This window comes from Hipposideros armiger, unplaced genomic scaffold (assembly GCF_001890085.2).
Source record: "Hipposideros armiger isolate ML-2016 unplaced genomic scaffold, ASM189008v1 scaffold_6, whole genome shotgun sequence".
Taxonomy (NCBI): Eukaryota; Metazoa; Chordata; class Mammalia; order Chiroptera; family Hipposideridae; genus Hipposideros; species Hipposideros armiger.
Window position 1 is genome coordinate 4,682,728 of NW_017731356.1, and position 19,669 is coordinate 4,702,396.

The window sequence follows — 19,669 nt, forward strand, 5'->3', positions numbered from 1 at the left end:
TAAGAGTAAATCTTTGTAACCTTGTTACAAAGGCAGTGTTTCTTAGATATGACAACGTAAGCACAAGCAACAAAAGGAAAAACAGATAAATTGGACTTCATCAAACTTAAAGCCTTTTGTGCTTACAAGGTCATAATTAAGGAAATGAAAAGACAATCCACAGAATGAGAAAAAATTTTTGCAAATCATATATCTGATAAGGGACCTGTCTCCAAAATACATAAAGAACTCACAACTCAACAATAAAAAGAGAATCCGATTTTAAAATGGGCAAAGGATTCAAAAAGACATTTTTCCAAAGAAAATACACAAATGACCAGTAAGCACATGAAAGACGTTTAACATCATCAGTAATTAAGGAAATGGAAATAAGTTAAAACTATATTAAGGTATCACTTCACACCCTAGAGTGGCTAAAATTATTTTTAAAAGATAAAAACAAATGTTGATTATGTGGAGAAACTGGAATCCTCATATATACTGCTTGTGGAAATAAAAAATTGGAAGCAGTTTGGCAGTTCTTCAAAAGGTTACACAAAGACATACCATGACCCAGCAATTCCATTCCTAAGTATGTACCCAAGAGAAAACAAAGCATGTGGTGACACAAAAATTTACTCACAAAAGTTTATTTATAATACTCATTATTCATAATAGTCAAAAGAGTGGAAACTCAAATGTCCATCAACTCATGAATGGATAAATCTGAATCCATACAATGGGGTATTATTCACCCATAAAAAGGAAAACTGATACATGTTACAACATGGATGAATTCTGAAAACATTATGTAGAGTGAAAGAAGCCAGACACAAAATGCCAGATTGTATGATTCTATTTATAAAATGTCCGGAAGAAGCAAATCCATACAGATGAAAAGTAGATTAGCGGTTACCAGGGGCTTATGGGAGAGAGGAATGGACAGTGACTGCTCATGGGTATGGGGTTTCTTTTTGGGGGTGGTAAAATGTTCTAAAATTAGGGCAGGCCAAGTGGCTCATTTGGTTAAGAGCGTGAGCTCTGAGCAACAGGGTTGCCAGTTCGATTCCCACATAGGCCAGGGAGCTGCGCCCGAGCTGAGCTGCTGCTGAGCTGCCAACAGGTGACAGGATGGCTCAGCTGCTGAGAGCACGTGCTCCTAACAACAAGGTTGCCAGTTCGACTACCACATGGGATGGTGGACTACACGCCCACCCGCAACTAAGATTGAACATGGCACCTTGAGCTGAGAGGCTGCGAGCTGCCGATGGACGGCCAGATGGCAACTGGACTTAGAGCTGAGCTAGCTACGCCCTCCACAACTAAGAATGAAGGACAACAACTTGGCTGTTCCCCTTCCCCAATTCCCCAATAAAAACTTAAAAAAAAAAAGTTCTAAAATTAGATAGCAGTGATGATTATACAACTCTATGAATATTCTGAAAATCACTATATTATACATTTTTAAATGGTAACTTTTATAGTATAAGAATTATATCTCAACAAAGCTGGTATTTTTTAAATGTCCAGTACGATTGCCTCCAAGATTCTAATACTGCACCTGCCCCATTCACGGCACAGTATTCCCACAATAGGTTTGTCAAAATATAGAGTTATAATACTAAAAATGCTCTTTTAAATTTACTTTTCAATTACAGTTGACATACAATATTATATTAGTTTCAGGTGTACAACATAGTGATTAGACATTTATATACCTTATGATGTGTTCACCTGATAAGTCTAGTACCCATCTGACACCATGCACAGTTTTTACAATATTATTGACTACATTCCCTATGCTGTACTTTGCTTCCCCGTGACTATTTTTATAACTCAATTCTGGCACTCTGCCTCCTAAGAGGACATGCCTTTCTAGTTGAAAATCACGGGTCAAAATCAAAAGCATAGTAAATTATATAAAATTCAATGGTCAATGATGGTAATAATATTAAGATTAGTATTGGACAGTCTCTATAGAAATAATTCAGTTATTATTTTAAGTTCTTAACATTAAAACTATTAACGAAACTAGGGAGTTATATAACAGGTTAGTGCTTGTAACCAAGTTAATGGCTACTTAATGAAGATTGTTAAAATCAGAGTATCTCAGAAATAACAACATTGAACCTAATTTTCATCTTTTCTGACATTCAAAACACTTTTTGTGCAAAACTTACGCAGTGCAGCCATTTTTGTGAAGATAGGAGTCACGATATCTTCCAATTGTTGCTTCTGCTCAAAAAGCTCGTTAATAGGAGCTTCCAAATGGGTTTCCAACCACTCACTTTTTATACGGCATGCACCAAGGACAGTATTCTAGACAGAGAAACAAGAGAACTTACTTTCCACTTATTCGTTGAAAAATAAAATTCCATAGTATCTCTCAGCCAGCACTGTCCCTCAGAACTTTTGTGATGATGGAATGTCCTATACCTGCAGTGTCCCGTACGGCCACCATCAGACATGCACGTGACCACTGAGTACTAAAACAAGTGGCTTGTGTGACTGAGGAACTGGTTTTTAACTTTATTTAACTTGAATGAGTTTGAATTTAAGTAGCCACGTGTGGCCAGCGACGACTATATTGGCCTGTGTAGCTCTAACATCAGTGAAACGTGAATATAATTAAACTCACAATGTAGAGTCATGAAGCTTTGGGCCAGTCCACACCCTCTCCCTAATTCTTTATTTTCAGAGAGCCCTGTGACAAAGAGAAGTGTTTGCAAAGGTTGGGAAAGAGTTGAGCGGATGGCGTGGGCTGCATGCAGCTCAGCAGACATGGCGGATACTGTGCTCCTTCTCAGCTGGCTCCCAGAGGAGGAAGTGCAGGAAATGCAGGAAGAGCCCCGCCCCCCCTGAACACCTCCCCTCTGCAAAACCATCTCTGTGCACATGCGCAGCAAACTGCTGGGGTCTGATTTAAGAGGTATACCGTTTCATGGTTTGCAATAATAAAGAGGAATCAATAAATGTATCGTATATCCTGACCATATTATTAAATAGGCAGAAGCATGTAGCACAAAGTGGATTAGGAAAGATGTCCATAATATATTATTAAAAGGAAAAAGAACAAATNAGGATTAACAGCACCTGTTTCCTCCTCCTCCTCCTGCTCATCTTCCTCCTCCTCCTCTTGTTTTTGCCGTGAGAAAAATGATTTTTCTGAACTCTCTGATTCTGGGGGTCCTTCTGACTCCATTTACTCCAAAACTACCTGAGAGACCAAAGAAAAGGAATAGAAATACACTCAGACAAATCGGTATTTATTTATTTATTTATTCGGTCAGTCCACTGACAATACAGATGGGATGAATACTTAACTGGTTGACTAATTATAAAATAAGGTATTCATCCATTCAATTAACAAAGTTTATTGTGTACCTACCATAAGTCAATACATTGCCTGAATATACTATTAATATATATATATATATATAATATATAATAAATAATATATTAATAATTCTATTAACAAGGTGACCAAATAATTTATTTTTCAGTCATAATGGATACTTTTATCCTGGATACATTGCATATATGGGTATTTTTGCATATATACACATATGTATGTGTATATATATATATATATATAATATATAATTAAACAAAATGCTATTATTCTTTACTACATATAACTTACTGATGTTTGTTTTTATTCCAATTCTATTTTTGAAGGCTGGGTGTCACCCACTAAATTGATTTCATGACCCGCTAATGGGTTGCAGCCCAGAGTGTGAAAAAACATGTCTTGAATAATCACTTGGGAGGCTATACTACGAAATCTACAAGAGCGAATCTAACAGAAACCAGGCAGCACATGTTATGGTTAATTGTGTGGGTGACCCATGTCCCAATGTACCCAGGACAGTTCCAGTTACATGTGTTCCCTGGTGTAATTTTCAATAGCATCCTCTTTCACTCTCAGAAGAGTCCATTACTACTACACAGTAAATTATTTTGTCACCCTATCAGTAACACTGCGATCTTCTAGAACATTTTGGCTAAAGATATCCATATTCAAACCTTGGAGAATAGAGCCAAGGTGTGTTTGGAATGCCTTTTCTCCCTGGTCTAGCTGGGCCCCAGACACGAGACCTTGAAGATACTGAGGAAGTCCTTTTTGCATTTCATAAATCTGCCTGCTACTAGGCCTAGAATAGCTTTCTATCTCCTCCATTCCTACTAGCCAAAGGAATGGCCAAGCTGTAAACCTACTTTCTTCCTAAAACTTTCCTTGACTCTTCTCTGGAATATAGGGGGGCCTTTCCCTCCTCTGAACTTTACTGTAGACAGTTTGTACCATACAACTTAGCAAATATGGTATAACCCTATTTTCTATTTGTTTCAAGTATGTAAGCCATCTACTCAATTAGATTGTAAACTGGATGGGGGCAAGGATCAAGCCTTATGTCTCTCTTGTGTCACTTTCACACTTACTACAATTCTTTATGCGTCATATGTGTTCAATAACTCTTAACGTCAGGCTTGCAATTTCCACTGCTTTTCTTCACAGCCAAGAGTAATGGGTTTGGAAGTCAAAAAGACTTGATTTCACAGTCCGACCCTCAACTTCTTAGTTGCATCATACTGGGTGACTTATCTATTCTCTCATAGGAGTAGCACTAGCACCTGGTTTCTATGATTGTTGAATCAAAAGAAATTAGATGATACATGTGCCAAGCATATGGTGAGCACTCAGTAAGCAGAGCCTGTCATCATCATCTTTAAATCATCCTTAGTCCTCCAGTAAAAGCAGTCATGAAGCAAAACAAAAGATGGTAATGCTATTATTTCTTCTTTAAGCACACCGTTTGGTAACGCTATTATTTCTTCTTTAAGCACACCGTTTTCCTATGCAGATTCTTGAGTAAATGATTTTCAACTCTACCACCACCAAACACTTGATTACAGACAGATTCTTCTGCATCTAGAGATCAATCTGATCCCAGGTAAATTCAAAGATTTGGAGATAAGCTAGATCAAACCTGAAAATATGATTCAGGTCAGAATACTCAAAGCTCCCTTGGGATACCTTTAAATGCAGCTTAATTTCCATATCAGCCCAGAACTAACATGATTAGGGCAGCCAGTTCTCAAATTCTTTGATCTCAGGCCTTTTTACAGTCTTAAAAATTGAGAACCACCACCACCCCACCCCCGCCAATTTTTGTTTCTGTGGATTATTATATCAATATGTGTACCATATCAGAAGTTAAAACTGAGAAATCTTTAAAATATTTATTAATTCATCTTAAAACAATTACATGTTAACATAAAAATATAGCTTATGTAAAACAACTGTATTTTACAAAAAATATTGATGAGAAGAGTGGCATTATTTTACATTTTTGCAAATCTCTTTAATGTCTGGCTTCATGGAGGACAGATGAATTCCCATAAATGTTTCTGCATTCACTGTGGTGATAGGTGATGTGACGCCATGTAATGTAGCCTTTGAAACCACTGTAACATGTGAGAGAGTGAAAATGCAAAGGCAAATAATGCCTAAGAATTAATATGAAGATGGTTTGACTGGTAGACTTCCTGAAAATGTTTTAAGGATCCCCCAGGATTCCTCAGACCACATTTTGGGAACCACTCGCCTAAGACTAACCCTCAAGCCACTCCGATCTGTTGTTAAACCCTCAAGACTGTCCCAGTCCAAATCTGGACTAAGCTGGAATCAGTCTTGCTGAATAAAAGGACAAAGTGAAGTCTTCCAGGATATTTATCTTTAGAACTGACATTTAAAAGAAAATATCTAACTAGAAGAATAAAAGTAAACTCTCCTGTCATGTGTTTGGTGGTTTATTGCTGATGGTATCCTTCATTGTATTCTGTCTTTGGAAGACAGAGCAAAGAATTCTATTTCTGTGGGTCTTTTTCTTCTTATAACATAGAAGCTTTAGGACATTTTAAAGTATGTTTACTGTGAATATAATTACTAATAGGATGATCATAATAATATAGCTTTTCCTTCCTTCTATCAATATTCTATATATTTAAAAATTTTAACTTTCTCACTAATATTGTTGTTTTAGAAAAGTCATTTACCATGAGAAATATATAATTTGTTTAATGTATAACGGGTTTATTTTTGTTATTGTTCAAAGAATTAATAAACATTTTTTAAATTATCAGTTTTAATTTCTAATGCTGCCTATATTTATAATAGTTACTATATGCATAGATATAACCCCCATAAAGGAAAGCTCTTTGGAATCAATAATATTTAAGAGTGTAATGGAGTCCTGAGACCAAAAAGTTTGAGGACCACTGCTTTAGGACATATATGAGATCTAAGAAGTAGCAGAGGATCTGGCCCCTACCTCAGTGTAACTCAGTGAGCCCAGGAGCCCTAGAGCCAGGGAGAGCTACTGAGCCCTGTCCAAACCAGGAGAGACTTGTTCACAAGGTACAGGGGCTCAGACATGGCGAATGAACACTTCCCCATAGCCACTTCCCCATGGATCTCATGAGCCATTCACATGTATATATACCAGGACATCAATCATCTCAAGGAGAGACTCAGGGGAGAAGTTATCTGAGAACCTAAACATTTGTGTATAAGAGTAATTAAACATTAGCCAAAGGAGTCAATTACAGATTGAGCTCAACTTGAAAACCAATTGAACATTTCCATTATTTTTTCCTAAAATAATGAGTGCTCATGAAAGAAACTGGATCACAGACAAAAAACAATTACATTCTTTGCCCATAAAAGTTATCACATCTGCAACCCCCCTTACATATAACCAAAAGTTCACAGACAGTATGAAAGCAGGGAGGGCAGGGGGTCGCTGGAACTCTGAAGGCAACAATGGCCTATTGGGCTGTGAGTCAGAAGACCCATGCTGTAGCTCTGATTCTGGTATTTANAAAAAAAAAAAGTTTATGATTCAACTTTCCAGATTCTCCTCCTTAATTCCACTCCTCCTTAGCACAATCCTACCCACATTTTCAGTATTGCTTGTTCTGTCCCTTCAGAGTTCTGAACTACCAACTAATTCCCTCGAAGAGAGCACTGATATATGTTTCTTTTAATGGAGGACTCTTGAACACTTAAAAAGCTTCCAAACCTCAAAAACTTGACCTCTAATGGCATTTTCAGCAGTATGGAGGGGGCTCTGGGGTAATGAGTCCTCAATCCCTCTCCAGGTGCCTCCTGCTCTAATTATCAGAAGAACTGGAAGGTGGTTTATATCCTTGGTAAGTCTGAACTAAAATGTTAAATTTCATGTTGAGTAGTCTGTGCTTCTGACTACATTCCAGACCTACATTACCATGAAGCCCCAATCTTTACAAGTGTATCGCTGACCTGGAAACAGAATACTAGTTTATAGTATAATAGTCTTTCATCTTCATCACTGGGCAGTGTTAGAGATAACTCCCTCAAGAATGTAAGGATCCAAAGTAAAACAGGTGGATATTAGGGAGAAGGGAACCAATGAAACTCCACACCCAGAGCCCCAGCCTGTTTCTTTTCAGAAAAGTTACAGAAAAGTTTGTCCCTGAATTGTGTTATTTAAGTGTTGTGGGTCATTCTTTAAAAATGGATTTTAAATTATATAATGTGAATTTCACCCACAATAATTATTCACTGTGGGATCACCTAAATTCTTTGCTGTTTATTTTCTTTTTACTTACAGATCTAATCATAAAATTGAAGGTACGGACAGAAATATTGCCCCTAGAAAGCATTTAGTGCAAGTGGACAACTACCTATAAAATAATCCACAAAGTATAACTCACCTTCTTCTTCTGAAATGTGCTTCCTTCCCTCTGTTTCCTTATTTCTATTAACTGCCCCAGTCCCCTGCTCATTTTGCTGATAAGCAAGCTCCTTTTTGCTACCAGATGAATCTTCCTATCACTTTCAACCTCTCCCTTCTACATAAAAATTTCCAGTGGCTCCAGGTGGCTACAGTGCTTTGTATCATCTCATTTTAATTCTCACAACACCCAAGAGATAGGAATTATTATTGGCCCCTTTATCTAGAAAATGAAACTGAGGTATAAAGAATTTAAGTACATTGTCCAAGGTCACATAGGTTTCAAGTGGAGACACCAGTGTTTAAACTCAAGCAATGTGATTCAAGAGCCCATGTACTTACTCATTTATTATTCTGCCTGAGCTGTAGCCTACCTGTGCAAACAGACTTGAGTTCCGGTAAGGCAACCACGTCCCTCTCTGTCCATCCCTCAACACGCCACTTTTGGTCTCAGCTCTTTTAAGATTTTGCCCTTTTCCCTTCTATTGTATATTCAAATCCCAGCCCTTCTACAAGGCCCAGCTCAACTCATACGCTCCGACCACTCCATAGCACGCACCCCCCGTTCTGCCCATTTTAACCCTTACTCTTTCTTTTGTTGTTATTTAACTGTAGGATGCGTCTACAGCTTATCATCCGCCACCTACCAAATGTCCAGAGGGCAGGGGCAACCAATGGTACCTACAACAATGCTATGCTCTATGGGGATTTAATAAATGCCTACTGAAAACATAAATGCAAATAACTGCGCAGTGAATGCCGGGAACTTTGTGAAGCATGCATTTTTCACCCACTGTTTGTACGCATACACAGGTATATCTCCCTGAAATCGCTATGTTCTACAGGGCTGTGGAAATGACGTACGCACAATGTCAGTAAAACTCATAAGAGTGCGTAGGTTTTTTGAGCTCTGATTGAAGCATCACTTAACACAGGAAAGTGCACAGGTGGGTCAGTCAGTTTGCCAAACCCAGTGAGCTTCCTTACCTGCCCAGTCCAGGAATTCAACACATGCGGTCTGGGAATACCGAGCGGCGACATCTCGAGCACGTTCTTCCCGGAAGTTCAGAGCTTCCATATCAACGTCCAAGTCCACCAGCGCCTTCAACGTTCCCAGACGCCCCCAGGCTGCAGCGCAGTGCAAGAGTGTGTAACCTGACCAACAGGATGGAGACGCTCAGGTCCAAAGGACTTCGCCCTGCAAGGCTCATCACTGCAGTAATATTACTAAGCACTGACTGTTGACCAACTTTCGCTGTGCCAACTATGAGATATTTACATGTATCTTATTTAATCCTCATAACACCCTCTAAGAAAAATACAATTATTAGCCCCATCTTGCAGGTGAAGAAGTGGAGACACAAAATGATTAGGTAACTTGCCCAAGTCATACCGGAAATGAATGATGAAGTTTGTACCCTTAACTATACTATGCTGTATCAACATGTACACAGATACATTCATATATATGTGTGCGTGCATATATGACATATGCAAAATATACGGCAGGCACATCACATCTATCCAACTTTGAAGATAACACATAACATCTTTACACAGTCATCAGTAATAGTAATGAGAGAAAAGACAAAATACCTCTGGCGGTTTTTTCATTCAGATTCACACCATATTTTGCCAAAGCTCTGATCACATCACTCTGCCCAGCCATGCAAGCTGCGTACAACAAATTTCTCCCAACGATGTCTTCTTCCAAGAGGAGCTGCATGGCCTGGTCATGATGAGGGTTCTNACGTCCTCCACGACTAGACTGAAGAACAAAACGACAGCAATTGGTCTGTTCCCCTTCCCCCAATTCCCCAGAACTGTTCCGATCCCCCCAATTCCCCAATAAAAATCATAAAAAAAAAAAAGTTCCAGAGATAGGATATCATTGGTGGCCATTTTTCAGCCTACCACAGTCTGCTCTCTGACCTTCCAAAATTCACAGCTATCCCACATGCAAAACACATTTACCCCATCCCAACATCCCAAAGTCTCAACCCATCACATCAGTTTGTGTCCTAATGCTCATCTAAAATATCATCCACTCAAGAGTCTCAAATCTCATCTAAATCATCTCAACAAGGGATGGGTGAGGCTTTGGTATGAGCCTTACATCCTGGGGTAAAATTCCTCGCCACCTATAGGCCTGTTACATTAGAAAACAAGTCCTGTACTCCCAAACTACAGTGGTGGACGGGCACAGAGTGACATTTGTAGACACCGCCATGCAAAACGGGAGAAAATGGAAGGAAAAATGGAGTCACCCGTCCCAAGCGACTCTAAAATCCCACAGGGCAAATTCCATCAGGTGTCAAGGCCTGAGAATGAGCTTTTGTGGCGAGGCTCCACCCCTTTGGCCTGCAGTTCCAGCCAGTCATCCTTCCTTTTTCATGAAAAGTAGCCCATTTCTTGCAGCTCCATAGCTTTATCAGTCATTTCCTGCCTGGGGAGTTTTGGGAATCCGGCAGCCTTTTTTCATTTTGTCCTCTCTCTGTCCCTCTATCCCAGCGGTTCTCAACCTGTGGGTCGTGACCCCTTTGGGGGTCGAACGACCCTTTCACAGGGGTCGCCTAAGACCATTGGAAAACAAAAAGATATTTACATTATGATTCATAAGAGTAGCAAAATTACAGTTATAGAGTAGCAACGCAAATAATTTTATGGTTGGGCGTCACCACAACATGAGGAATTGTATTAAGGGGTCGCAGCATTAGGAAGGTTGAGAACCACTGCATATCCAAACTGACAATGTTCCCGCTAGTACGACACCCTTAAAAGCTTTGTGAGTCTCCCTGTGTGTCACAAAGATTCATCCATTACACAAGAGGCTCCTCCAGGGGTCCCTCTTGGACAATGTCACTTCTGCTGAGATGGCGGAGGAGACCCATGAGTCGCATGCCTCATCTCTTCATACTAGCAAAGCACTGCCCAGCATTGCAAAGCCATCGTTGACTTTCTTTCTCTGCAGCACTCACTTTCCCCACAGTGAATCTCTGAATTTTAGCACTTTCTCAATCTGGACAGGCTGACAAGTTCCCAAGCCATCAAGTCCTGTTTCCCTGGTGCATAACAGGTTCTTCCCTCAATTTATCTTTCTCCTCTTACATTTCACTATAAGCAACAGGAAGAAATCAAGCCATGCCTTCAACACTTTGCTTGGAAATCTCTTCAGCTAAATGTGCAAGTTCATCACATGTAAGGTCTGCGCTCCTTATAACTAACGGCAGGACACAATTCAGCCAAGTTTTCTGCCACCACGGGACAGCTTCCAATAGCACGTTCCTCACTTCCTTCTGAGCCCCCACCAGCAGCACATTAGGGTTCATATTTCTACCAGCACTCTGTTTATGATGATTTCAGTGTTCTCTAACACAATGCAGGCTTTCTCTACCAGATTCCTCACTTCCCCTGGAGCCCCCACCAGCAGCGCCTTTAACGACCTTATTTCCATCAACAGGATTTTTCCAACATGGACCTTAAAATTCTCCCATGTACCTATTACCCAATTCCAGAGCTACTTCCACATTTTTAGGCATCTGTATAATAAGCACACTGATTTTATCGAGAGCACATATTTATTTTGGGTGGCTTGGTACAGACAGCGTCCTCTTAATGCACCATACCTGTCCTGGTCCGTTCAGACTACCATAGCAAAATACCACAGACTGGGTAGCTTAAAGCCATAGAAATGTATTTCTCACAGTTCTGGGGGCTGGGTAGTCCAAGATCAAGGCACCAACTTGGTCTGGGCCTTCGTACCGTGTCCTCACGTGGTGGAAGGGGCTGTGGAGCGCTGCAGCGAACCTTTGGTAAGAACACTAATCCCATTCCTGCGAGCTCCGCCCTCCTGGCCCACACACCTCCCAGTCCCATCATATTGGGCATGAGGACTCCAATGTGTGAATTTGGGGAGGACACAAACATTCAGATGACAACAATACGTTAACCCTTCTAACCTCAGTTGCCCCATCTATAAAATGTAAGTAATAGAGTACAGCGCTCAAAGGGTTGTCGCAAGGATGGAACAAAATGCAGCATAATGCATGCAAATATCTTGGCTTAGTGCCTGGTGTGCAGTAACGCACTCAATTTGTTGATGTTATTCCTCTCCTCAAAACTCTATCAATGATTACGGAATAAAATACAGGGCCCTCCACACACAATCTATCTCGCACCAACTATCTTTCCAGCTTTATTCCTTCCAACTTTCATCCAGAAAGTCTATCCATTATTTACTTCCTCTTCCTCTGTCCCCAGATGTCATCATGGCCCACTCCTGCAGTTCCTCAGGTCTCTGCTCAAGCACCACCATATCGGAGAGGCCTTTCCTGACTGCCCTCCGTAAAATAACACACACTCACTCATTCACTTGCTGGCAACTTCATAACCCCCTTCTCACTCTATTTTTCTCCACGGCATTCCATAGCTAAGATATATTTAGATAGATATTATTTTCTGTGTCTCCCTACTAGAAAGCAAACTCCATAAACATAAAGATTATTTTGTGCCTACCTGTATATGCATTGATCCTAGAACAGTATTTAGCACATAGGAGATGCTCAATAAATATCTGTCATATGAATGTTGACACAAAATTTCTTTGCTTATTCTGTTTCCTCAACCTCAGATGCCCTATCCGCATCGCGACCTACCAAAATTCTACTCATTAGTCAAAGCTTACTTACATACACTTCTAGGAAACTCCAAATTTCCCCAGGTAGAACTCATTGCTCTAACAACTGTTGCATGGTTATAACTAGCTCTCATTTTTGTCTGCAATATCTTGGAATTTTTATTATCTTGTTATTTTGCTTCTACCTCTAGATTGTTAAGATCCTCAAAGGCGGGGTCTCTGTCTCATTTTTTTTTATCACATACCATGCCACCTCACCATCTCATCTTTTATCACGTACCATGCCAAATTGCCCACTCCTCACCCACTACCTAATAACACCACATTGCCACCAAAGGGACACAAGCAAAAAGGGGAAGGCACTCAATACTCGGAAGGGAAGGGCAATTCAGAGTGAAAAAACAGAAGAATGTAGGTTGTGTGAAATGGTATGGCTGCAGATGCTTTTTAAGCAGATGTAAAACTGCCACACCTCAAAAAGGTTGGAAGACATATAAGTACATTGTTTCCATGAAATTCCATTAATATGATTACAGCTTGAATTTATTAGCTAGCAAAATATTAGTAAAGTCTTCATTTTTTATAAAATTGGAGACACTGAAACCATTCTGACAAAAAGCAAGAAAATGTATCCCTGAAAAAAACCAAGTGACTGGCTAGGTGACACGTTTTAGTTCCAGTGTGGTTCTTTATGACATCACTGAGTCTATCCCTGAGTCACTATGACTGATGCTGTGACAATGATCATCCATGTATACTCTGCAAAGTAGGAAGACGATCTTCAATGCCTTGACCGGCACACCATATTCACTAATACCAAGGGCATTTCTGCCTCCCTGGCCATGTTTCTGGCTATAGATTTTTTTTGTCCCAATTGAGAAAGAAAGATGTCCATTCAAGGAACAGCCCTGATTTTTCCCCTGTTGTTTATCTGCTTCTTAAAGGAGAGCTTCTGCATTTGTGATGGAACTATCTGGACAAAGGTTGGATGGGAGATTTTTCCAGAAGAAATGCATTATCTGAAGGTTAAGCTTTCTCCGTCTCACTGTCTACCTTACCCTCTGGACAAGCTATGCTACAATTTTGCTAATATGGATATATTTCAGGATTTTTTACATCTCATGTATATCTTAATACAAGCTATCTTTTTAAGCCTGTTTGTTTTATCTGTGCATTACCTCTGGGTGAAATGGAAGAAACACAAGAAAAAGGTGAATTAGTGATGCAAGCAGCAATAGTTATAGAATATCAGAGTTTAAAACATAAGATTACCAGCTTCTGTGGCGGAAAGTACCAAGCCTTATTCCTCCTTGTAACGCCGCCCCGCATCCCAGCACCGCCATTCACCCCTGCCCGGCATCTAGAGGTGTCTTGTACATACTAGTTGTGTGACAATATGTACTGAGTTAGAAAGTCCTTAAAATAATCCCGTCCAATCCCTCTGTTCCAAGTCACAAAACACATCAGGAAAGTAGTGAGCTACAACGAGTAGAATGTATAGGGAATGCAGCTGTCGGTCTGGGCCCTGAGATAAGTCATCTGATCTTAGCTGTTTCATCCACAAAATGAAGGATCTAGAACAAGAGATCTGTTAGGTCCCTTCCAGATCTATCTAAAACAACTAAGTATATAAAAATTGGCACATATTCTTTTAAATGGACTGGACACTAATTTCTGATGTTAGGAGAACTTTCTGGGAAATGGCACTCTTACGCTAATTTTCCACTTTGCCAAGGGCACCATATTTTGAGGCAATCTTCAAAGCTCACTGACCTTCACAACAATTAGATAGCTATGAAATGGCTCTGATTTGATTGCATTATACCTTGAGGCTGTTTAGCAAAGGGAAATATTTTGTTAATATTCAAATAATTTCTCCCAGTAGAATGTGCTAACCACAAAAAGCACTCTTTAAATGTTTGCTGATGGTGGTAATGATTACTATAATCTTATATGAGGGCCTAAACAAAAGAGCATTTATTCTGCAGTCTTACCTTTCTTCTACAGTAACCTTTCCTTTATACAAGTAAGTAACGCATGGTGTTTGGAGCTTAAGTACACACATCCAGAAAACAAACTTAATTTCAACTACAATAAGGAAAAAAAAAACGATAATATCATTTGTTTTTCTCCTTTTAGCTGAAAAACAAAGTCTCCTTAGATACAGTTGGTAATGACCCACAAAGGCAGTCCATCTGTGACTTTGACCAACTACTCTGCAATCTGGTTGCCACAGCGTCGATAATGACCCAGTGCCTGAATCAGCCACCCCGTCATCCTTTGGCAAAGAAAGTCAAGCACCGAAAACCAAAGAAGAAGTGTGAAGGAAAAGGAGCCAGAGAACACGTGCAAGTATAGCCCCATCCAATGTGGAGATTACCCAAGAAATCTATTGAAAGAACTCAGGTGAGGATAAAAATGGTTCTTTGCAAGCCTTTGTAATTTGTCACCTTTACTGAAACTTTCCAAAGAAGTCTGGGTTGAAAAGTTATCTCTATTCAGCTTAAAAAGGCACCTATACTTAGTAAAGGCCTGGGGAAAAGATGGTACACTGTCACTTCAGGTTTAAGTATTTTGTTCTTTTTATTGTATTAGGTTACTAATTATCAACTGATCGGTAGCATAGAGTCTTTAGTGTTTTAATAAATCCCTGATTTAAATATTTGTGATTTTTCTTACTTTCCTGAACAAATTTTATGCCACAAGAAGACTTAATTTCCCATNACTATTAAGCTTGCTTCAGACATTGCAATGTTATTCTAAGTGTTACTATCTGTGCCTAATATTTTCTAGTTCAAATAACCAAATATTTAAAAATAGAAATAGAAAAGGCCTTCATAGTAACTAGTTTGTTTGTGCCAGGAAAATTTTGTTTTGCAGATCTAGTAGCTCCAATAGGTATTCTAAGAGAATGTTGCCTATATTGTTTCATAGGAGATTTTGTAAAGTGTTTCAGAAACTGCAGGTGAAATGTGTAACTATGTTCCCAGACTTGGGATGTCTATGCTTTTTGGCAATAGCTCATTCTTTTTCATCAGAAAGTCACAGAACATCCTGCACAGAGATGCAGGAAATAACTTAAAACCAAACCACATTCCTGATACCTTGCATCTCCCTTCTGTGTGTCTGCACATCCAAAGCCAGTCCACATGTAGTACTTAGTATACAGTAAATGTGGCAAGCTGGCTTTAAAGAACCAACCTTATAACTTGGGTACCTTTTTTTTTTACCATTATGTAAAATTTGATAATTAAGAAATATGCAATGTGTACGTATATATATATACATATATATATATATAGATATATAATGTGTATATCTAAGTTTTGAAGCAAAATAATATCAGTGACCCCTCTAATCACTTCTGTGTCCCTCTCCTTTTCCATCCCCTTGCCTACCTCCAAGAGATAATCACAATCTGTGCATATACCTTTGCTTTCCTTTTAAAAGTAGTTTTATCCCATATGTAGGCATCTAAATAATAGTTTGATTTCGCTTGTTTTTGACCTTTATAAAAATCTATGTAGTTTTGGCAATTTTTTTTTCACTCAACACTACATTTCTCAGATTCATTCATGTTGGGTGAGATACTAGATACATCTCTACGTCACTCTTCAATATTATTTCATTTAATTTTTATTAGTCTATCTCTTACCAATAGTTTATTAAGAAAGAAATGAGGGAGGGAGGGAAGGAGGGAGGAAAGGAACGAGGGAAAAACAGGAGAAGAGAGCAGTGAGGACCACCACCTATCTCTAAAGCATCAGTGTAGAAGATATGAGGCAAAAATCTCAAAAGACCTCAGAACAAGCAGTAATCACAATGTGGTACCTTGTCTTCTTTACCGAGTCTCCCTGGTCCCTTTTCTATCTCTGTAGCAGCTGCAGAGACCTTTGCAATGTATTTTTTCAGAGCCAGCCTTGCATCTGAAAGAATACAACAGTAAAAGACACAATCATAAGACAAAGACAAAAAAATATGCTCAACTGTTTCAAAAGTGGTACTATATATCCAGAGCTTTAAAAAGACTGTGTAGGAGATTTTTTATGGTTGTTTTCATTGAATTTCAAGAGAGATAATACTCAACCAACACAGCACTTTGTAGTACTCACTATGTTCCTAGAATTTTTGAAGAACAAATAAATATAAAATGTAACACCTGATCCCAAAGAGACCGTATTCTATTAAAATATCTACGGTGGAGAAAGGAACAAAAAAGACAATTCCAGGGGCCAGCTGAGTGGCTCAGCTGGTCAAGAGCTTGCTTAAGAATGTGAGCTCTGAGCAACAGGGTCACCGGTTTGATTCCCACATGGGCCAGTGAGCGACGCCCAAATTGAGCTGCTGCTGAGCTGCCAACAGGTGGCAGGACGGCTCAGCTGGTGAGAGCATGTGCTCCTAACAACAAGGTTGCCTGTTGGAGATGATGGGCTACTACACCCACAACTAAGGCTGAACTCGGCACCTTGAGCTGAGCTGCCACCCAGATGGCTCAGTGGATAGAGACTGTGCTCTTAACAACAAGGCTGCTGGTTCGACTCTCGCATGGGATGGTGGCTCTGCCCACCTGCAACTAAGATTGAACACAGCACCTTGAGCTGAGCACTGGACTTGGAGCTGAGCTAGCTGCGCCCTCCACAACTAAGACTGAAGGACAACAACTTGGCTGTTCCCCTTCCCCAATTCCCCAACACTGTTCCCCTCTCCCAATTCCCTAATAAAAANGGGAGGGCAGGGGGTCGCTGGAACTCTGAAGGCAACAATGGCCTATTGGGCTGTGAGTCAGAAGACCCATGCTGTAGCTCTGATTCTGGTATTTATTAATGATGTGACTTTTCTGAACTCTCCTCATTTGTGAAATGAGAATGGCACCGGCTCTGCCTTACTAAATGAGTGTGGGAAAATGGGCCTATTAACGTTTCCTTCTAACTATAAAGTGAACTCTCTTGAGGCTGCTAGGGCACTAACACACAACCAGACAGGTCCTGGTCCCTACCCCGTTGGCCTTTAGAGCCCAGTGGGGAAGACACAAGTACATCAGCAGCGACAGTGAGACAGGGGATACAGCGGACGTCAGCAAAGGGTGCTTCCAGAGTAAAGAGGACGAGCCTCCAAGTTAGGCTCGGAGTGAGGAGGTCCCGGAAAGCCTTCCCAGAAGAGGGGACGCGTCAGTATTGAAGAGCAGGGGTCTTAAAAGCAGGGGGGAGGCGACAGCCCAGGTAATGGGAGTGATATAAACAAAGGGCAGGGAGGCGGACAAGGCAGCGTGAGGCTGTGGCAGAGAAATAGGTGTTCAGGGTCTAATTTTTAAGCCAATTTTTTTAAAATGCAGTCTCTTGAGGATTTCAAGTCCCAGCTCAAGGAGAGGGTCCCCAAGGGCGGCCCTGGGCCCCCAGGGTTAAACAAAGGGAAGGCCTGAGTGAGGAAGGGGACACAGAGCGGCAGCCCTGCTTTGCGACCTAAGAGGTCGGCGGAGGGGGCACCGGCCACTTCTGGGCACCAGTTTGCCTCTCGGCCTGAATCCTACCACACCCCGCCCCCCACCCCACCCACACCCCACGAGACTGCCCGCGAGGCGGGACCCGCGACCCAAAGTTTGGGACAGAGGCAGACGCCTCCCCTCCAGCCTCCGCCCGGGAGAAACCCGCCCCCGCCCCCGCCCCCCCGGCCCTCGGCGCGGGTACTCGGCACTCACCGTTCAGCGGGCCTCTGCGCTTCCGCGTTACCATGGCGACGGCGCACCCGGCGCGCCTTAGCATCACCCCCAGCGCCGTGGTTCCGGCTGCGCGCGCAGGTAAAAGTTGCCCGGTTGCGAGGAGAGAGGGGCAAGACGGACGGGGATGATTCAAGTCGAAATGCCTAAAATCGCTGTGTTCGGACGGTGGCGTGCCGGTGTTTTTCTTTATTTTGTAAGTTTTCTGTAACATGGTCTATATTTATTTTACATTTTAAAAAATAAAATTTAAAAATAAGGGGTGCACATGGCCTGTCCTACTCTTTGGCCTTTCAATGGAAGAATTTTACAGAAATATGAGGATGCATTCTGAAAACTATGAAAGATGGTCATTATAACGCACAGCTTACTTCATTTTTTAAGTATTGGAGATCTTTCTCTTACGGTTTATGGCCATTGTCACCAAGTAGCGTTACCTGAGACCCCAGAAAGTACCAACTGTGGCAGGAGTGGAAGGAACTTGGAAACGATCTCTTGATTCAGGAATTTCAGATCCAAAACAGGCGACTTTTAAAAAGGGGTAGGGGTGGGGGTGCACAGGGTCTCAAAAGAAACCAGCAGAGAAAGGCCAGGCTTCCCAGAAATTACAGAAATGTTCACATGGATCAGAGTGAAGACAGGGAAGTTTTTGTACTGAGGACAAAAGGATGACGGAAAACGTTCATTTCTTTACTATTTCTATAAGAAAATCGTTCGGGAAGATATAATATCTTAGAGAAACGCAGAACATTCGAGCTGAAGGTTGAGTAGCCTAGTTTTAAAATGAACATTTTAATATGTTTTTTCACAAGGGTAGGCAGCTGTAAAAAATGAGGAAAATCTCTCAATACTTAATATCTGCATTGCAGTCCTTGAGCCCAGATCTGTATGGGAGTCTCCTACCATCCATCTAGTCTATGAAGGAGACCCACTACTGAACTCATTAGTGATTCTGGGTACCCCTCTCCCCAGCACCTTCCTCATTACTTTGTTTAAATGGTGCATCCTCTGGTTCCTCCCATGGAATGTAACGCCTGGTGGGGTTTCCAGGCTTACATAGTATATCCACTCTATCTTGCTCATTTTTTTGAACCTTTTAATCCCTTGTTCCACTGCCTTACCCAGCAATCCTGGCATCTTTCCCTCGTTTAGTATGGGCCATTACTCTCCGTGCTTATGAAGCCATTTCTTCAGCACGTTTGCACCATCTCCTGAGATCCTTGTGAAGTTTTTAAGTCCTGTATCCCAGGCGAGAGCTTCCAAATTAATTGTCTCCCTTACTCAACTTCATATGCTGTCTCCGTTGATAAAGCACCCTCGGAATTCAGTCCCATGTGTACTCAGCCAGATGTTCCCATCCCATATGCAAAGGTCCCACTCTTTTCCCAACTAGCACCCTGTCCTTGGCATAGCTGACTTGCCGATATTGAGCGTCTAATCTTCTTTGAGGCTCTCCCACTCTTACGATTACATCCTGGACCTGGTCCTCAGATTTTCCTGCTCTCCAGTGGCAGAAGATATATTCATTACCTAGGCAATCCTTTGACTTTTATGCTTAGTTTTTAA

General features: G+C 40.9%; 2 protein-coding genes across 2 annotated transcripts; one reads left to right on the forward strand and one right to left on the reverse strand.

Moving 5' to 3' along the window:
• Window positions 1-1,943: 1,943 nt before the first annotated feature.
• ANKRD45 (ankyrin repeat domain 45) lies at window positions 1,944-12,281 on the reverse strand. The gene is made up of 5 exons (XM_019646978.1): window positions 12,270-12,281; window positions 9,351-9,522; window positions 8,742-8,909; window positions 3,186-3,196; window positions 1,944-2,298 (listed from the first exon to the last, which is right to left on the reverse strand). The coding sequence occupies exons 1-5, from the start codon at window positions 12,279-12,281 to the stop codon at window positions 2,110-2,112; spliced, it is 552 nt and encodes a 183-aa protein (XP_019502523.1). The 3' UTR covers window positions 1,944-2,109.
• Window positions 12,282-13,277: 996 nt separating this feature from the next.
• On the forward strand, window positions 13,278-14,748 carry TEX50 (testis expressed 50). The gene is made up of 2 exons (XM_019646988.1): window positions 13,278-13,601; window positions 14,530-14,748. Exons 1-2 carry the CDS (start codon window positions 13,278-13,280, stop codon window positions 14,746-14,748), a joined length of 543 nt encoding a protein of 180 aa, XP_019502533.1.
• The last annotated feature ends 4,921 nt before the right edge of the window (window positions 14,749-19,669 follow it).

Coding starts and splice junctions, on each gene's coding strand:
- TEX50 (XM_019646988.1), top strand. CDS start 13,278: ATGTCCATTCAAGGAACAGCCCTGATTTTTCCCCTGTTGTTTATCTGC. Junction 13,602..14,529: donor GGAAGAAACACAAGAAAAAG/GTGAATTAGTGA, acceptor TTCTCCTTTTAG/CTGAAAAACAAAGTCTCCTT.